The sequence below is a fragment of the Orbicella franksi genome, chromosome 10 (genome assembly GCF_964199315.1).
Source record: "Orbicella franksi chromosome 10, jaOrbFran1.1, whole genome shotgun sequence".
In the NCBI taxonomy this organism is placed as follows: Eukaryota; Metazoa; Cnidaria; class Anthozoa; order Scleractinia; family Merulinidae; genus Orbicella; species Orbicella franksi.
In genome coordinates this window covers 1,643,268-1,663,891 of record NC_138154.1, presented here as the reverse complement: position 1 = coordinate 1,663,891, position 20,624 = coordinate 1,643,268, and the positions used below count along the sequence as shown (strand labels likewise).

The following is a 20,624-nucleotide window of genomic DNA, read 5'->3' as shown; positions in this document are numbered from 1 at the left end:
CCTGCCCTAACCTGTCCTTAAGATGTGGGGCTGTGTAGCCAAAGGCCCCTGGATATACCAAACGTAGCTGCCTCTGACCACCACCTCCTCCTTCTGCATGGAGGACTTCAAACCCACCTCCACTTTTCAGTTTTGGAAAGCGCTCCTCTAATGCACAGGCCAACTCCTCATGACTTGCATTTTTCTTAATCGACAAGTGGGCTTTGCCCAAACCTGCATCTAACAGCTTATTTAGCCTCTCCCTTGATGGAGTGATATTTTCTTGCAGGCCAAGCAAACAGAAATCATGTGTCCAAGTCTCCTTGGGCACAAACATTTTCTTGGCTGGGATATACCCAGCCATCTTTTGTTTTTTAAGGAGTGGCTGACCTCTGCTTGTACGGGATGAACACAATCCTGGAAATCTCCTGAAAAGCAATAAAACTTTTGGTTTCCAAAGCAGAGTATAATGCTTGTTAGTATATACCACACAAGTGAATAGTGCTTTCCGCACAGGCTGATTGGTTAACTCGGAGTGATTAGCAAAGCACTATCTGAGAAGCCGAAGAGAAACAAAATGGCTTTGCCCGTCACTTTGTGTACCGAAAGTAATGTTTTGGTTCACTAGTTATTCAACTTCTGTGGTATATACTAAAACAATTAGTCACCTCAGTGTTGGTGAAAGTGGTGAATATTTACCGAGCCGCAAAGTGGAGAGGTAAATATCCACCACTATTCACCTCCACTTTGGTGAATACTTGTTTATTATAATACAATAAACAGGATATTTCTTTCAACCATGCTGAAGAAAATAACAGATAATGCAAATTAAAAAATTGCTCCCTCTTATTGGCACCCCTTCAGAATTTCAATGCTAGAAAGGACTGGGTTAGGATATAAATATAAGGGGTATAGAAACAAATATAAGTTTGTGGTACAAAAAGTGTAAATTCCAAAAGTACTTTTTACACCAGTTAATTTTGAGCTTTTGATCACTTGCTGGGCTCGAGATCGTCGTGCCATTTTATCAAATGCAAATCGTCAAAACTTGGTGTGTTTCTGGGTAAGAATTCTACACCAGAAGAATTCTGATCTACTTTGTCCGTAAAAAGTACTTTTTACATGTAAACATACAAGCTGTTTGCATTGCTTTACATTAGGCATTTCTTACCTTACTTCCCTTAAGACCTTACTGCAACGAGCAGCTAACGGTGGCAAGAGCGGGAAGAAACACTCCCAGCAGGGATGAAAAAGGCCGGGATATAAGCACCCTGGTCCCAGACTGCTAGCAGCCAAAGTCTCCCGTACTCTGTCACGCAACGTTACTCGCGGCGTTGCGTGACAGAGACGGCCAGAACAGGATTGATTGCTTGAAGTGCTTACGTAAGTAAGTAAGTAAGTAAGTAACTTTATTTAATGAGGGTAAAAACACTTTACAGTCATTGACTGATAAACTCGTGGCCCTCCCTTAAACAATTAAAATATAAATCACAATGATTTTAAAAATATCTAACTGTGAATAATAATAAGTATAAAACGGGTAACATTACTAACATCAATAAAATGGACTAAAATCTTGTTGGTGCATGCAATACAAAGAGTTAGAGGACACTAAGAAATTGTGAAATGTTCAATATTTGCATACCCCTTCTTTATAAGCTTGATGCATTTCTCTTTAAAAACATTAATGCTATCACAGGATCTTATGCTAGGAGGTAGGGAATTCCATAGTGAAGTTGATGTAGAAGCAAAAGTTTTTCCTCCTTCTGTTGCTCTGTTGCTCTTAGGGCATCGTAGCGTGATGTGACTATAACGCGAGGATCTTACCAATATGTCACTCACACGTATCAACTTACTAGATATGTATTCTGGGCATTGACCATGTAGACATTTAAAGATGAGGCATAGCTTATTAACATTGATTTCTTCATAGAAGGGTAACCAGTCCAACTTGTTAAATAAGTCAACAGTTCGTTCATCCCTTGCTGTTTTAATATCCAATATTACCCTGGCCGCTCTCTTTTGTAGTCGAAAGACTCATCTGATATTTGCTTTAGATGTTATACTCCAGACTGCTCCGCCATACAGAAAAAGGGGCTTAATGGTTGCATTGTAGAAGAGTATACGCTCATTTCAAGGTAAATAATGCCTAATTGATCTCAAGATACCGATGCGCTTAGTAAGTTTCTTACATAAATGTTCAACATGCTCGTTAAAAGAAAGGTCCAGGTCAATATATACTCCAAGTAGTTTATAGCTTGTAGTAGTTTCCAATACATCTCCTGTGCTGGAACAGATTTCCATCTGGTCGCAGCGGTCCATCTTTGCACGCAGTCTAGTACCGGTTACGAACACGGATTTTGTTTTGGCCATGTTCAGCTTAAACCGGTTATTGCCTGTCCATTTTTCCAGTTCTACAGTACTTTGACATAGTCTGGAACAAAGATTCCTGTGGTACTCCGTGCATCAAAGCCTGAGGCGAGGATTGTGCACTATGGATAACCGTGCGCTGTGTTCAGTTTTGAAGGAATGAACACACAAGGACCAGGCTGTTGTCCTCTAGACCATAAATGCGCAGTTTTTCAATCAATATCTCATGGTTAACAAGATCGAAGGCCTTCTGGAAGTCGGTGAAAACTAAACCATTTATCCGGTTGTCATCAAGATTTAACAGCATTCGGTCGACAATGTCTATTAAGACTGTCTCAGTCAAGTGGTGTTTCCTAAAGGCAGATTGCAATGAATATAGGAGATTATTGTCCTTGAGAAAAGTAGATAGAGAGTTGTGTAAATGTCTCTCGAATATTTTTGAAAGTGCAGGAAGGACTGAGATCGGCCTGTAGCTGTTTTTGTCAGACTTGCTCTTCTGCTTGTGTATTGGCATCACCTTAGCCTGTTTCCATGCTGTCGGAAAAGTGCCACTAGTGATACAGATGTTTATGAGTTTGGCCAGTGATGGTGCTATTGCCGTAGCTGCTATCTTTGATATGCGGGCACTCTCGCCATCCACACCAGTCGCTTTGCTTGAAGGGATAGCTTCAATAAGTCGTTTGGTCTGGTTCGGCATGATAGGAGGAAAAGCATGCATGGTATTTGAGGTCTTGCGTTTGTTGACAAAAGATATCAGGGTCGCTGGGTTAAACTCAGCGGCAGTTTTGTCTCAGAGACTTTCAGCTAAGCCCGTAAAATGTTTGTTTAGCACTTCGGGAATCAAGTCTTCATTGTTGATTTGCGTGGTCTTGTTCTCTTCTAAATAGGTCACACCTCTAGTGTTTCGTTGTCCGGAAAGATCCTTGAGCGTGGACCAGATTTTCTTTGGATTGTTTTGGTGTTCCCTGAATGATTCATGGAAGAAATTTCTCTTGGCAGCTCTAATTGCCTCGGTGACTTTGTTTTTGGCGCTCCTCAAGGCTAACCAGTCATCAGGAACGTTTGAGTGTTTGGCTTTTTTGAGGAGACGATCACGTTTTTTCATCAGCTTTAGGATCTCAGGTGATAACCATTTCGGTTTTGTTTTGTGTCGGATACATTTTCGTTTGAGCAGCGCATTTGCATCAATGGCTTTATTAAGAAGAGAATACCAGCCATTTACCATGTCATCTACTTCATCAAAAACAAAGATTATGTCCCATGGGGTCTCATATAATGTCTTGATAAACCTTTCATGGTCTAAGGATTTGAGATTCTGATAGGTGATATATTTATGGTTCTTTGTGTTGTCAGGAGAATAATGGTTGTACAAACGCACAGCCAAGACCGGAAGGTGATCACAAATGCAAATATCCGGACATTTGATGTTTACAATCCGGTCTGGTTTGTTGCTCCAGATATGATCAAGGCATGTATTACTGATGGGACGCGTAACAGCCAATACAAGTTGTGTAAATTTAGAATCTTTCAACCCCTTGGCCAGTCGATGGCTATTAAACTCTTTTTGGAGGTAATCCAAGTTCATGTCTCCTAGCAGAATTGTCTCCATATTTAGTGAACAAGCGTGTTCGATGTTTTCGGCGAGTCTATGGTCAAGATCGGCCTTCGCGTTAGGGGGACGATAAATACCTGCCATAAGTAACGGCCGTTAAGATTTGAAGGGACAGACTTGGAACCAAAGAACTTCTAGGTCAATTTCTTCAAGGTCAGTACGATGTGAAATATTTAGCTCAGTGTTGATGTAGACAGCGATGCCTCCACTGGAGCCTGTTTGACGGTCTTTTCTTAGCAGATCAAAGCCAGGAATGTATAATTCCTCCGGTGTCTTTTTGCAGAAAAACGTCTTGGTGATCACCAGGATGTCAAGGTTTTTCCAACCGTCCGAGCCCAATATATGCATTTTAATGTCTTCAAGCTTGATCTTTGTCAGATAATTTACATTCCATTGACCAAATCGAAGGCCTTTGGCGGGAAGCTTGAAAGCGTTGTGTTCGTTCTGATTGCCTATTGTTGGGCCTGGATTTGTCGCAATATCACCACAGGCGAGTAAGCCAAGGGAAATGTTTAATTCTGCAATCAGTGTCAGCTTCAGGTACTTGAGTAGGACTCTCAGTGGCTTTGTTTTCGAAACCTCGGCCATCTTGGTCTTGGGAGAGCTGTTCATGTTTGGAACCAACACATTGTAATTTGCCACGGATGCCATGATACTGGCATAAAAAGCTTTTACATCGGTCGGTTACCTTCGTTACCTTCTTTTGGTGATTTTGTGTCCTCCTGCTTTAACGAAGCCTGCTCCATTTTCTTCTCTTATGACTCCATCATTTCCTTGAATTGTTTACATAGCGCTTCGTATTCCATTTTCGGTTTTACCGGTTCTTCTTCGTTTTGTCCTGTTTAACCGCGCAGCCATGGGCCGAGCGCGGTTCATGGTTTACCCGTGGTTTTTTTTTTTGACTTGTGTGCGAGCAGACCCAAGCTTCTACTCAGCCAAATTTTGAGTCACGCAACCTGTGAGGTTTACTCTCCAAGAGCTGTTGAAACATTAACAAATCTCATCTGCGATACTGACTTTCGCGGGAAAAAAATTAAAAACCCAGCGTTCTTCGAAAATTATATCTTTTCAGCAGAAATTTCACTCGGAACATATACATATTTATATTCGTTTGAATCATCGATGAAATGACCTTTTTCGGATATTTTTTCCTTTGGGGTTACAAAATCACGCCGAACCCACATGTTGCAAAAAATCTCTTGAAAACCCTGATTTCGAAGCGATATATCACTTAAGCATTAATAGCTACCACACATTGGCAGGCGGTAAATCTATTCCTTAACAATCGAGCTTTATCGTGATAAAATTTCAACGAAATCGAACAAAACCAGAATTAATTAGAATTTTTTTGTGACTTCACTCCCCAGACTTGACCTAACAAAGGAAGCCACGGTCGCCCATAGCAACCGAAAAACACGAACATAACAAAGCAGACGTTTCGGCGAAAAACTCCAGAATTATTGCCTGAGAGCTTAAACTTGAATGGGAACATCTTTTTCGAACTTTTTTCAACTGATTTAGACGAAAGACTGGCCTCGGCAGACTACAAAAAAGACCAAGAGAAAAGACAGAACAAGACAGCAGAACAAGCCGATAATATTAATTCATCACGTGGCTTTCGGCACGAAAACGAAAATACAGCTTACTTCTGGATAAATTCAGCCTTAGAAGCCAGCAAGTGGTCCCAAATTACTATCTGTATCCTTACAAATGTCTTGACTCCCATCTCCGAAAGATTTGGCTGCAATTTTTGAGCAAATAACGGCTGCGAAGGAGACTACGCCAGAAGTGACGGTGATTAATTTATTTGCAATTTTGGGAGTATTTCTTGTCGGTTGAAGCAAATGAAGCGAATTCTTTGGCTGTTTCGTGGCAGCGAGTTCAGTGGTGGGAGAATATTAAATATTTGCAAGCTAAGTGAAGGTGTCAGAATGTGCAAGAATTACATCTTTTGTAGGGAAAGACGGAGTTCTTGAATTATGTGACTCGTGTAACTACTTTGCTAGCCTTTTACTCATGGAAAAAAACCAATTAAATTCGATCATGATTTTTAAGAAAGCAAGCTGTTGTTATTAGTGTTATTATCGTATTGTTCTGGCCTACATATCCCGAATAAAGTTCCAAATTAAGACAATTACGTCATCGGAGATTTCAGAACGGGTTCGACTGATGGTGCAATAAGAGGCTTAAACAGTACGTGTGTAGCGGTTGATATCAGTTGTTGTGTCACACATTGATCAAGTGATTTTTTGTTTATAGCCATCAGTTAATCAAGAAGGACTGCTAGTAGACAAGAAACGTGAAGGTAGATGTTCGGGTGATTGTTTTGGAAGCGCTTGGTTTTGTAGTATTGCTGCTTTTAGCATGCTTTTTGCCGTGAATGTTTGATTGCAAGATATTTAAACAGGTCATGCAAATCTTAAAGGTTGGACAATAGGAAAAACGCTCGTTCGCGGAGGCAAATTGTGGCGCGGCGAAAACTCTAAATTGTTAAATAGTTCTTGTGTAGTCTTTGTTTTCAGTTGTTGTGCTACATATTGAGGAAACGATTTTGTTTGTTCCGTAATCAGTGAATCAACAAAGACCGCTTGGAGACAAGAAACATGAAGGTAGATGTTATCCTGTTTATTGTGCAAAATGCTTGTACGAAGAGAATTTGAGACTAGATGGGAATGTGGAATGTGGACGTTAAAACGCTTTTTGAGTATCTTTATGGTATAGTTATGGAATGCTTTTCGTCATGAATTTTTGATTGATCTCAAGATATTTAATAAGTCATGCAAAGCCTAAATGTTCGTCCAGAAGGGAAACGTTTGGTCATAGAAGCAAAATTCTGGTGGTGGGTTGGAAGAGGGGGAATAACAGAGAAACGGTTTATCGTATCGTTCCCAAGTCTGTGTAAGCGTGCCATTTGTTAGGTTTCTATGCCTGAAATATTGTCACCTGTTCCAGTACGTACGGAAACGTACAGTAAGAAATAAAACGAAATTCCTTCAGATGGCTTTGGTTTTAATTGTTTTGTCCTTTTGTTTCTTTAGGTTCCAAGATTCCGTAATCAGTGAATCAACAAGGACCGCTTACAGACAAGAAACGTGAAGGTAGATGCTATGGTGTTTATTTCGGAAAATGCTTGTACGAAGAGAATTTGAGATTAGATCGGAATGTAGCCGATAAAATGTGGAATATTGCCGATAAAACGCGTTTTGAGTATCTTTATGGTATAGTTGTGGAATGGTTTTCGCTATGAATTTTTGATTGATCGCAAGATATTTAGTAAATCATGCAAAGCCTAAATGTTCAGCAAGAAGAGAAACGTTTGGTCATACAAGCAAAATTCTGGTGGTGGGGTAGGGGAGGGAGAATAACAGAGAAACGGTTTATCGTATCGCTTCCAAGTCTGTGTAAGCGTGCTGTTTCGTAGGGTTCTATGCCTGAAATATTGTCACCTGTCCCAGTACGTGCGGAAACGTACAGTGAGAAATAAAACGAAATTGCTCTCCGATGGCTTTGGTTTAATTGTTTTGTCCTTTTGTTTCTTTAGGGTCCAAGATTCCGTAGGTGATCTATGAGTTTATGGGTGACGAGTTACCCTGTTCGTCCTAACATAAAAAACGACTGAAGTGGAAACAAAGAAAAACAAAATCAAACAAAGCTCAACAAAAGAAACTGAAATTGTGACAAAAATGAAATACAGTGAACAGTATTGAAGTAAATAGTGCATCAGAGGGTGCTCAGTGAGGACGTGAAGTTATCAAACGCAGATAGTATGGTGGAGATAATAAAATAAACTTGTTGTCGATTTCGGTTTGCATTGTTTATTAGTAGTGTCAACAGCCGAAGGAAGAGTAAAGGACAACGCTGTACAGAACCGAGTAGGCTGCCTGTAAAACAGATGAAACGGTTTTTGAAAAAGAGAAAACTAAGGAAAAGAATTCGAAATTACGTATTAAAAAATGTTTTCAAGTCGTCAAAAGTTTATCAAATTATCTGAGCTCCCTTCCCTGGCGAAACACTTGTCTTTGCTAATTGTGAACGTATATATAATAGAAGCCAATGAGTTTAGGATTACTAAGAAATACCCCTTGAGAAATAGTTGTAAAATGTTGTCATTAGGGAGTAAAATGGTGTACAAGAGCTTAAATCACAAAATGAACAACATTGCCAGTAAGCTCTCAGGGGATATAGAAACAAATCCAGGTCCGTTTGTTGTTGATCCTTCCAAAACCATTCGTGCTCCATATAGTCAAGGAAATAGTGTAGTTTTCGGTTCAAATGCGGGAAAACAATGTGTGGCAATGAGCTTGATAGCAATGCTATTTGACTTTACCTGTTCAATAAGATCATCCGCAGATCTTAAAGAAATAATGAATGTTGGTAATGAGTTATACACAGGGCTATCACAGTCTGCAGGACAGGATTTCTTAATGTTGATGGAGTTACCTGAAGTATTGTTTCTAAGAGATACTATGTATAGATTAAAATACAGTGACAGCTACTTTAGAAACGTGTACAATTTTAATGACTGTACAATAGAAGCTCATTGTCTACCCTTAATTGAAGCGTTTGAATTATTGCTGAGAGAAAATTTTACATCGTTTATTCTCACGATAACGACTTGTACAGTAGCCATTCTAGTAAAAAGTAGTGGCACATTTAAAGTGTTTGACTCACATAGCCGTGATTCTGAAGGAATGTTTGATCCCTGTGGAACCTGTGTGCTAGTAGAGATACCTTCTCTTGATGCACTAGTACAGTATTTTCAAAACTTATACGTTGGAATTATAGATGCAGTTTATGAATTAAGAGGCGTTCAGATATCAACAGATGTGACTGGAAGGTTTGGTCTAACGACAACCGAAATTTCTCCACCAGTAAATATTGAGAATTTAAATAGAAATGAACTAATTTCAGATAGTTCACTAGAAAGTGATACGTTGTTTTGCTCGTGTACACGGTGTTGTTTTATTTGTTTCTATGCAATTTGTTTCTCAATCTTAAAGGAAATTCGTTATTGGAATGAAAATACATTGGACGCCATAATTGAGAAAAGTAACCAGCTACACGAGAATATGATGTTGAAAGAACATTGCACGGTCTCTGATCTTCCAAATTCTGTTGCAATAGACGTTGCTACCATTGAAGTACGTTTCAATGTAGTATACAAAGGAACACAAAAAGAGCAAGAATCGTTATTTGTCTTACAAGAAATGAAGAAAGTTATAACAGAAAATCTAGAACACAATACTGGTTTTTTGATGTCCATGTCCCAGTCAAAGTGCTATGTTTGCTGCATTTTTAAAAGAGGAAATATGGGGAGAAAAAGTTATGCTGTATTTGGACTTGACAATAAAGACTCGAAAGGTTATGTTTATGAAATTGTCCAAAGTGTAACCAGTGCAATGGTACTTCTCCTCAGAATGCTAACAGATAAAACAACATTAGAGGCAAAAACGTATGAAATGCAGTTTATCAAATGCAGTTGTGACCTGTTAGAAAAAGATCGCCAGAAAATTATAAGAAGACACATGTCAGTAAAGCAGAAGCAGAAACTTGTTAAACAACGAAGAGAAAACTATGCTGCAATGGAACCAGCGAAAAAACGAGCTTTGTTAGATAACTGCGCTGCAAAGTATGCCAACATGGAATTCTGTCAAAAGAAAGCATTAAGGATTGGAAAGGCCGAAAAATACCGACTTATGGAGCCGACTAAAAAGCAAAAATTGAGTGTTCAAAATGCTGAGAAATACAGACTTATGGAACCGAATAAAAAGGAGAAATTGAGAGTTCAAAATGCTGAGAAATAGACTTATGGAGCCATATAAAAAGCAAAAATTGTCTCTTCAAAATGCTGAGAAATACAGAAGAATGGAATCTGGGGAAAAGAAGGACCTAATAAAACGAATAGTAACTAAGGGTAAAGAATTAAAGGAGGAAAAATGCTTCTCTACACATTCACTGGACTATTATATCCAGCAATTCAATCGAGATATAAGGGAAGGTCCTTATTATATCTGTGTAGTGTGCAATAGACTTCTGTATAGAAAAACCGTATTGCAATTTAAGAAGGACAAATACAACTCCAGTTCTTGTTTGTTTACAAGTGTCACGTCATTTAACGGAAACATGTACATTTGTAACACTTGTCAGGTCACAATCAAGAAGAAAAACAAAACTCCGTGTCAAGCTGTGTACAACAATCTCGCGGTTGATGACGTGCCACCAGAACTTGCAAGTTTAGAAAAACTTGAACAAATATTAGTTTCTCAACGAATCGTATTTCAGAAAATTGTTGTGATGCCAAAAGGCCAGCAAAGGAAAATTAGGGGAGCAATCTGTAATGTGCCAGTGTGTTGTGAAGAAACATGTCATGTTTTACCAAGGCCACCTGATAGTTCTGGAATTATTATGTTAAAATTAAAAAGAAAATTGCAATTTAGAGGTCATGTTTATTTTCAGGCAGTGCGTCCAGAGGTAGTGCTACATGCTCTCCAGTGGCTTCAACGGAATAATGAATTATATGAAAATGTAGCCATTAACCTTGAAAACATTGATTGTGAACTGTCGAGTCTTTGTGATCATGAACAAGAAACCAAATCGGGCATCGCAAGCTGTTCTCAGACTGGAATTTTAGTTGGTGATTGTGATGGCAATGATGGCGACTATATGAAGGAACAGGGAGATAACGAACAAGGTGGAAAAGACAAGGGACATAGTTCTGAGGGTGGAAACTTAAATAGTGATACTTCTGGAGATTATGATGACGATTGTGAGAGGGAAGACCCACTTAATGAACACAGAGCAGCGACTTGTGAAACGTGTTTACAGTCCATTATCCCAGATTACCCTATAATATCTGATGAAGAGGGAAGGGAGAGATCTGCAGGAAATGAAATATTCAGTGTTGCTCCTGGAGAAAATAAACATCCTGTGTCTATGATGACTGACAGATATTGTGAGGAATTAGCCTTTCCAGTTCTTTTTCCTAAAGGTAGATTTGGGTATAAAATGGACAGAAAGGAGAAATTAACACCTGTCAAGTACTTTAATGCTCATTTACTTCATCATAGCGGGAGATTTGCTACGAATCCCGAATATCTTTTCTTTGCTCAATTTATGATTGAACAGAAAAAAGTTTCGGATAGCATAAACATTGCTCTAAAAAAGCTGCATGGGCAGCCCCTAACAGCATCACAATTTAGATCGAATGAACAATGTGTGAAAAATCTTATCTTCAAGGACCAGGCATATCTTTTTCTGAGAGGTATCCCAGGTAGTCCACCGTATTGGCAAAAGTTTATGTACGAGGTAATAGCAATGGTACAACAACTTGGAATCCCAACGTGGTTCATGACTTTATCATGCGCTGACCTTCGATGGCATGAACTTTTTCACATACTGTCTCGTGTGAGAGGAGAAAATATGACGGATGAGGAAATAGATAATTTGTCATATAGAGAAATGTTCTTTGCTTAACTTAAATCCTGTAATTGTTGCTAAGCACTTCCAACACAGAGTAGAGACATTTTTCAAGGATGTATTATTGAGCAACGCAAAACCTATCGGAAAGATTGTGTATTATGCGCTTAGGATTGAATTTCAAATGCGAGGCTCTCCACATTTGCACTCATTGATATGGACTTCAGATTGTCCTGAGCTGAAAGATGGTAGCGAAGAAGCTTACATGAGGTACATTGATGAACATGTACAAGGAAGTCTTCCAAATAGGGAAAATGACTGCGAATTTCATGACTTGGTAAGCATGTACCAAAAACATACGCATTCTAGAAGTTGCAAAAAGTATAGGAATATTCCATGCAGATTTAACTTTGGGCAATTTTTCACTAACCAAACAGTTGTTTCCAAGCCACTACCGGATGACATGCCTGATGAACAAAAAGTAGCAGTCTTGAAAAGGCGCAATGAAATCTTATGTTTCGTAAAAGAGAAAATTAACGAAAAGTTAGATCCAAGTAAACCTGATTATGATTCAAGCACAAGTGCAGAAGACGTGTTGGCTATGTGTAAAGTTTCCAAAGACGAGTATAATTGGGCTTTATCTATTTCTGCTGATTCCGATTTTGAGCTGCACCTTAAAAGAGCAGTTGACAGTTGCTTCATCAATAACTACTTCGAAGCAGGTATAAAAGGTTTCAGAGCTAATGTGGATTTGCAGCCTGTTTTTAATCATTACAAATGTATAACGTACGTGTGCTCGTATTTCTCAAAAGACGAGACCGAATGTTCTCAAGCAATAATGAACGCAGCAAGGGAAGCTAAAGACAATAACCTGAACATCAGAGAAAGCTTGAGAAAGGTTGGTACAGCATTTTTGTCTTGTAGAGAAGTTAGCGCTCAAGAATGCGTTTACAGGTGTATGCCTGAGCTTTGGTTACGAAAGACCTTTCCTTGCGTAGTATTTGTAAATACTGGTTTACCGGAAGAAAGATGCCGAGTGGCAAAATCTCAAGAGGAAATTGAAGCTTTGGATGTCGACAGTACTGACATTTTCATGTCAAATATAATCGAACGGTACAGTGATCGACCAAATATTGTTGAGGAGTTATGCTTAGCGGAATTTGCAGCTTATTACTATAAAGACTACAAAAAAGACTCTGATGAATTCAATGATGTTCAACCTAATGTACTTTCTGACGATTTAGTAGAATCGAACCATATCTGTAAATGTGAATCAGTTCTTCCACCACTTACAATTAAGCTCAATAACGGACAAGAAACAATGAAGCGTCGTAAGATTAAGGCTGTAATAAGATTCCACACACCCATTAAGGCAAAAGAGCCTGAAAAATTTTACCATCATTTACTAATGCTTTACTTTCCATGGCGAAAAGAGACTGATCTTCTTGGTGATGATCAATTATACTCAACAAAATTCCAGGAGCCTGAAGTTTGTAGTAAAGTAGAAACAAACAGGAGAACGTTTGAACCAAATGCCGAGGCTATTGACACCGCGTTACAGATGGTTAGGGAAAATGGAGTGAGAGATCTTCAATCATACGATCCTATTAATGATCAAGAAAACGACGACTTGTCAAGAGAGGGAATGAATAGCATAGATGATGAATGTGATGACGATATACCTGAGGAAGTGGTATCATTGCCACCTGAAACAAGCCAAATATTTGGAGGAATAGCTACTTATAACCAGCCATCTGCTATTACAGATGAGGAACTACGTGATGCTGTAAGATCTTTAAATGTAAAACGGCGTATTACGTATGATGTCGTGCTGTCTTGGTGTAGAAACTCGATTAAAAGTGTTAATTGCCTCATTAAGGAAACTACTGAGCCGATACATATATTTGTCACTGGTGGTGGTGGTGGTGGTAAGAGCCACTTAATCAAAACAATTTATCATACTGCAGTGAATATGTTTAAATACAGTGCAGTGAATCCATCTTTACCAACAGTTCTGCTAATGGCACCTACGGGTGTTGCAGCTGTCAATATTAGTGGCACGACTGTAAATACAGGTTTAGCTATTCCAAAACACGCTGGAATTAATTTACCTCCATTACCAGATCAAAAGAAAACGTTGTTAAGGCTCACTTTAAGTGAACTGAAGCTGTTGATTATTGATGAAATATCGATGGTTTCAAATAATAGGCTATTGCATATCCATCAAAGACTAAAGGAAATTTTTGGAACTCCAAGCTCAAAGATATTTGCTGGTATAAGCATTATTGCCGTGGGTGATTTACATCAACTACCACCTATCCAACAAAAACCTATTTTCTGTAGATATAGTAATGACGTATACAATTTGTCACATCCATGGCACGAATTCAAGATGATAGAACTGGTTGAAATCATGAGGCAAAAGGACGATCAACCTTTTATTGAGCTCTTAAACAGAGTGAGGGTTGCACAACACACAGAAGCTGACATACGCACTATTCAATCTAGGGCAGTTGATGTAGATGACAGAAATAATTATCCTTTGAATGAATTACATGTATGGGCTGAAAATAAACCTGTAATGGACTACAACAATCAACGACTTCAAGAAATTTTGATGCCTCTTCATGTTCTTCAAGCAGTGGACCAATATCCAAACAATGTATCAAGGCATGAAATTGAAAGAGTTCTTTCAAAAGGACGTTCCCACACGGGTGGTCTAGATTTGCAGGTATCTATTAAAGAAGGGGCTCGTGTCATGTTAACAAACAATGTTGATATCTCTGACAGACTCATAAATGGACAGTTAGGTACTGTGGCTCGAATCTTGGTGAATGAAGTGACTCAGAAGCCCACTATTGTGTATATTAAGTTTGATGATGAAGATGCGGGTAATTTGGTTATTGATAAATCTGCTGATACCTTTGCTATAGAAAACAAAGTTGTCCCAATTAAACCAATCTTAGCTCAAATAAAGTTGAATCCTGGGAAGCGTTCTTCACCAGAAATACAAAGATTGCAGTTTCCATTATCTTTGGCGTGGGCATGTACTGTTCATAAAGTTCAAGGACTAACTTTAAACAGAATTGTTATAAGTTTTGAGTTATTTAAACAAAGGTCATTTAATTATGGGCAAATTTATGTTGCCTTGAGCCGTCCAACTTCTCTTCAAGGTCTTTATGTTCTTGGAAAATTAGAACACAAGCATATTAAAGCAGATCCAAAAGTAATTGAGGAGTATGAAAGACTGCGAAGTACATCAGTGCTAGAAGAGAATGATAATATTCAAAAACAGGAAGATGATTCTGTCATACCTATTGCCCTGTTAAATATCAGATCACTACGAAAGCACAGTATTGACATAAAATTTGACACCAAAATTTTCAACTGTGATATGTTGCTTTTAACAGAGACTCAGCTTACACCATCTGATTCAAACAATGATATGCAAGATCATCTGTATCCTTTTATATTAAATAGACAAGATAATAGCGATAATAGATATTCCAGCCTAGCTTTCTGTAACAAAATAACAGTGTCCATAAAAGAGAAGCAGTACCTTCCGATCATCAATGCTTTGATGTTCACAGCAGTTTTTACTAGACGAGAAAATTGTGAAATAAGATTTTTGTTCCTTTACAGAAAACAAGGTTCTAATGTACATGATTTTGTTAACAATCGTAGTCATATCACAAATGCGTACACATTTGATGTAATTCTTGGAGATTTTAATATTAATTACTTTAATGAAAAAGAATCACACAATTTAAAGAATATATTGGAAAGTAGATTGGGTTATCAACAAATTGTGAGCAAACCAACATCTTTATCAGGAAGTCTTCTTGATCATGTTTACATCAGATCACATAAATTTAAAAGTGTTGATAATAGTGTGATTGGGGTTTACTATTCAGATCATGATGCAGTTAAAATCGTCATTCATTTATGATGTAAACAATAATTTGCAGCTGAAGAAACATGTAAGTGTTTTCTGAAGGCTTAAAATACATGTTGCATGCATTTTTGATTTTATGCAACAGTACGATTATTGTAATAGTATCATTTCATTTGAACAGAAAATTTAATGAATGAAGTGAATATGGTGATAAAGTGAGTATTACAGAGAAATTCTCTGTTTGAGTGCATAGCAGTCAATGTTCTACACAATGTGTAGAAACATGAAGCCTGGACCACCACCAAGGTAAGTTTCATAATTGTAAATTTATAGTTTAAAATTAAAATGTGATTTGGATTATTGAAACTACTGCATAGTTTCGAATTTTATTCATTTACTTGTGTGGCCATTTATGTTAAGCAACATGATGTTTGATTCAATGCACTTGTATTTGTATAAGATACTTTTTATTCATAGTAGTAGTCATATACGCTTATTTGGGCAGTAACCAATCAGGAGCCAGGGATGATACCACGTGACCACTATTTTCCCATACATTCTCTTAAATTTGTAAATCCAAGATGGCGATATTCGCAAAAACTGGCGCATGCGCAGATGGGACAACCTGAAATCGAGGTTGTGACGCGCATGTCCAAATAAGGCAATAGACAGGAAGTGAGTTTCAAAATTGATTTTTTATTGATTTACAGGAAGTAAAAATTACAATGGTGTGTATCCGTACGGAAACGACACGAAAGTGTTCGTGTCAACGACGCGTTTGTCGAAGACGAGTCCGTAGCGTTTAGTCCGTGTGATGACTCTGAGATGTTTGGTGGCTGGGTTTCTCCAGAAGAAGTTGGGGTTGACGACATTGATGTTGCGTCGTTGCTCTAGAGGTTGTGTGAGTTCGTCGAGTAGATTTTGTCGCATGACGTCATAATTGAGTTGGCGTGATCCTCGTACATTGAGTGAGAAGCCTCTGACTTTGCAGCAGACTTTCCCTTGGTGGGTTTTGTAACCGTAATTTTTGGGTCCAGCGGCGGTGAAATCGACGATGAAATCACCGTCGTCGAGTTCGTTGGTCATCTCTCCCAGGTAATCGCCTAACGGTACATCGGCTTGACCTGTTTTGTGTGAGTAGACGACGGAATCGGTGTCAAAGTAGAGAACTTGTTGCTTTAACAGTTCCAGGTAGCTGTATAATTTGAGCTGAGCCCAGCAGGTGGTGAAAGCGGCGACGAAGATGTTGATTCGTCCGTTATCGGGTTGGTTGTCTTTGAGTTCGGTGTGGACGACTTCTAGGGCTTCGTCGTTGGCGATTCTGACTTGTCGTATGTCGTTGAAGGGATTGGAAACGAGGTCAAAGAGTTGCGTTGCGTTGTAGACGACTTGGGTGGTGGGTTTGTGTAGGTTTTCACCGAACTTGCCCCAGAAGGAGTTGAGCATGAGTTTGGCGGTGGCTTTGCGTCCTGGATTTTTCTGGATCATGGTCGGATCGAGAAGGATGCCTTCTTTCTGGTGGTATTGTAGCCTGTACCGTGCCTTGTCTGTGGGGGTGTGACACCAGTTCGGGTAGCCAGCGGATTCCTGTTTGATTTTTAGCCAGGTGTTCACGTAATTGGCGAAGAGGCCTTTATGGCGTTGTTCTGGTGGGAAATGGTAGACTTCGTGGATCTTGACAAGCGTGTATCCCATGGCAACGGCTTTCTGGATTTCGGGTGTGCACCAGGTCCCTCTTAGCGTGCGTTGCTCGGCCGTGTGAGGGCAGCAATGCGATTTCTCTAGGAGGGGTTTGGTCATTTCGTGTTCTACGCACGATCGACAGAGTGGGAATGTGAGTTTACCCCCGTGCCGAAAAGGTAGAACGGGATGGTATAGTTCGTGAGGCGGCAGTATGTCCACTTTGGCCATGCCGAAGTACTGGTGTATGTCTTGATCTTGGGGGTTGACGATGACTTGCGGGTGTCCTACGGGGTATACGCATTCCTTGTTGACCCAGGGGTAGAGCGACGTCACATCGACGTACTTGGTTTGTTCTCCTTGGGTCATGTCGGTCACGTGATGCAGTTTGATGGCGTTCGTGTGCCCTCCGAAGAAGGCTTCTCTGGGATCGAGCGGGTGTACGATTTCGAACGTGTCTAGGAACTGGCGGAGATCAGGGTCGGTTTTGACTTCTAGGTCCCAGTCGCATTCCCACTTGACGCAGAGCTGGTAGCCTTGACGACTGAGAAGGTCGTGTTTGCGGAGTGTGGACTCGTAGACTTCATGTAGGGTGCGATCGGTGTGGTAGATGGGATATCTGTCTCGTTTTAGAGGGAAACATCGAGGACATCCGTGCCATAGACATCCGTGGAATTCGTAGACGGTTCGAGTGGTAGGATCGTACCCGTCGACCAGGTGATTGGCTAGTCGGATCTCGCCTCCGTTTCGCACGGTGCGGATACGATCGCCTTGACCCGTGTGTTGTAACGAGTGTTCTTGCCAGGCTAGCCATTTCAGGGCTTTGACGGACTGATTGGATCGGGCGCTGTGCCATCCTCGAGGGGGTCTGGAGGCGATGGTGTTGAGCGGGACGAGTTTCTTGCGCCAGAATCGGTTGCAGGCGGAGGCGATGGTGACGCATTTCTCCATGGGGTCAAAGTCCGCTTTTTGTTTGAATTCTTGCCGGAACTTTTGACAGCCTGCTTTGAGGAGTTTGACGTCCGACTCGCAGTAGGCTTCCATTTCTTGCCGTAAGACGAAATGGTAGTTGTCGTTGACTTTCTCTTGGTACCACTGTTCGAATTCGGCTTTCTTTTTGGCGGACATGCCATCGGGATCGTACATGTCTTGCGGTGGCATGGGTCCTTCGTACGCTTGATTTTCTAGGGTGTTGAATTTGTGAGGGAAGAATCCTTTACACAGTTCGTGGATTCCGAAGGTGGCTGGAAAGTTGGCCAGCGGGAATGGGAGAAAGCATAGGGAATCTTTGAAAGTCAGTCTGTCGGATTTTAGGGACAGTATCTTGGTGCCGACGGTGATTTGGTCTGTGACTTCTCGATGCGTGGCGTAACAGTGTTGTAAGATGAACATCCCGTCGTAGCCTTTGAGATTGTGAAAGAGGACGATGACGTCCCGATCGTCTCCGTCCACGTTGACGGCGAGGGATTCGAGGTGGTCGAACATGTCGGCGGTGCAGTTGGGACCGTAGAAGGAGCAGAATTGCTCCTCTTCATCGTCTTCTAGGCAGAGTAGAATGGGTGTCTGATTCCCTTCGGCGTCGGTGATGGCTTCGTAGTCGCAGTACACTTGAAGGGGCGGGTCTCTGGCTACCCAGACTCGCGTGTCTGGATCATTGGGTTCGGGTTCTTCGAAGGGTCGACCATTGACTTCGTCGCACGGCACGCGTTTCTTTTTGGGCTCGTCTTCGTCTTCGGGGATGCGTTGGATGTAACATCGGTGCGTCTGCAGAAAGACTTTCTTTTCGCAGATGCGGCATTCGCCCCATCCGCACTTGTGATCGGGGGTACGGCGGTCACCTCCTCGTCCAGTCCTGTGTTTAGGTTCGTAGACGTGGCAACAGTCTGGACACTTTTTGTAAGTGTCGCAGATGGATGGGATGCTGAGACTCCGCCGTTGCAAGTGGTAGTTGTAGCATTGGTCTCCGAAGAATTTTCTGTGACACAATCGGCATATGGAGGTGGGTTCGGGAAACTTGCCTCGCGCTAGGGGTCGTTTTTTTTCGATGAAATCAGGGCAGTCCTTTCGTTTGCAGGCGGGGCACCATTTACCGTAGCAGGAATGATTTTTGAAGTCATCGTGGTCGAATCCTCGATTGCATTCGTCGCAGAAGTAGGATTTGTTGAGGAATCCCTTGAACGAATTGCATCCGTCGTAGTGACTGTCTTCTTTGATGAGACGAATGATCTTGTCCGAGGGTTCGGGTCCCGCGTAGATGAGCATGTGGGGTGGGTCGATGGAAAGGACTTTGAGCTTGTAGCCATGTAACGCGGACTGAAACTGTTGCAGTTCGGGAATGCCGCAAGGTCCTTCGGGGACGTTGGCTAGACGGTGGAGTTCTTTGGCCAATCGCTCTTGGACGGGCAGCCCCTGTTTGAGGTTGTGGTAATCTTGGTCTCGCGTATTCATGTCGGCATCTACCAGGGCTTTCATGGTGACGATGGCGCGAGCGCAGCATAGATTGTCTTTGTTTTGGATGGTCACGCGCAACTTTTTGACGATTCCCCGCACGGCCGCACAACTCGGTTTGTATCGTTTTCCGTTCCCGCGCCCACGACCTGGGGTACGTATGAAAGTGGTTTCCATGGTAAACGTGTCGTCGGGGGTGAATTCTTCGTTGGAGTTGAGTTTGGCCGCGAGAGACTGGAGATAAGTGTCTAGTCTTTCACTCCCTTCTTCGAATTCTCGCACGGTGAAGGTGGTGGATTGAAAGGCGTGCGTGAAGGCACTGGACTGCATGGTGAAATGGACCGTGGAGTCTGGTGTCAGGGTAGGATCCTGAGCGATTTGTTGCTCGATGGACCGTTGAAGAGCCTGAGTCAATTCTTGGCCTAGATTGTCCCTGGGAGTCACATCTCTGTGTTGTCTGAGCGTGGCTTCGAATCGTTGTTTGTTGAGGACGTTTCACCAGTTATGTCGGGCACCTACGGGTCTTAATTCAAATTCTAGGAGGGGTCTTGTACCACCACCTCCGGTTTGGATCATCACTCGGTCGAGAGCCGGATCAAAGATCCAGTCGTCATCGTCATCATCGAAGGGGAAGGCTTCGTCGTGGGTCCGTCTGTTCTGTGAAGACAATGAACACAACGTTTTTTATTGGTTGATTTCTAATAACAATTTTAATAACAATTTTTTGTAGGGTATATTGATTATCGCGTTGTTAAAACTAAATCCTAAATAGACTCTCCTTTTCTCGTCACGAATGTTGACATAATGACCATATACAGTAGTGTGACGAGAGACTCTTTCATAACCTTGTTACAATTACACAAGTTTGCTCCACATTTACTCGTTCGTATTTCTATGCGACCGTACTGCCATTGTATTTTCACTATATCGTAATATACAATTTGTTCGTGAAGTTTATTCAATAGTTCATTGTTCCTGCGGTCGAATATGTGCTGCCAGGTTGCCAGGCAAAGTATGTGACACTGTATCTCTGTTGGTAGTCGGTCCCAGTAACTCTATGAAAAGAAGGTGACGAACAAGGCGTGAAAAATATGTCGTGAGAATTTGTAACCACAAAACACAACGAAACAAAATCTCAAGTCCAAACGGAGGTAGAACTCTAGGGTAAAGGAGGCCACGACGAGTCTCAGTTCCATGGTCAGTTGTCTAGGGAAGCAACGAACG

General features: G+C 41.0%; 3 protein-coding genes and 1 pseudogene across 3 annotated transcripts; 2 read left to right on the top strand and 2 right to left on the bottom strand.

Annotated features, from left to right (window-relative positions):
• Positions 1 to 1,605: 1,605 nt before the first annotated feature.
• On the bottom strand, positions 1,606 to 5,070 carry LOC145501382 (uncharacterized; annotated as a pseudogene).
• Positions 5,071 to 5,143: 73 nt separating this feature from the next.
• LOC145501341 (uncharacterized) lies at positions 5,144 to 11,436 on the top strand. The gene is made up of 3 exons (XM_081480831.1): positions 5,144 to 6,570; positions 7,000 to 7,059; positions 7,503 to 11,436. The coding sequence occupies exon 3, from the start codon at positions 9,752 to 9,754 to the stop codon at positions 11,432 to 11,434; it is 1,683 nt and encodes a 560-aa protein (XP_081336957.1). The 5' UTR covers positions 5,144 to 6,570; positions 7,000 to 7,059; positions 7,503 to 9,751; the 3' UTR covers positions 11,435 to 11,436.
• Positions 11,437 to 11,561: 125 nt separating this feature from the next.
• Positions 11,562 to 15,744, top strand: LOC145501326 (uncharacterized). Its single transcript, XM_081480816.1, has one exon. It carries the CDS (start codon positions 11,562 to 11,564, stop codon positions 15,324 to 15,326), a length of 3,765 nt encoding a protein of 1,254 aa, XP_081336942.1. The 3' UTR covers positions 15,327 to 15,744.
• Positions 15,745 to 15,755: 11 nt separating this feature from the next.
• Positions 15,756 to 20,068, bottom strand: LOC145501327 (uncharacterized). The gene has a single exon (XM_081480817.1). The coding sequence runs from the start codon at positions 19,728 to 19,730 to the stop codon at positions 15,993 to 15,995; it is 3,738 nt and encodes a 1,245-aa protein (XP_081336943.1). The 5' UTR covers positions 19,731 to 20,068; the 3' UTR covers positions 15,756 to 15,992.
• Between the last annotated feature and the right edge of the window lie 556 nt (positions 20,069 to 20,624).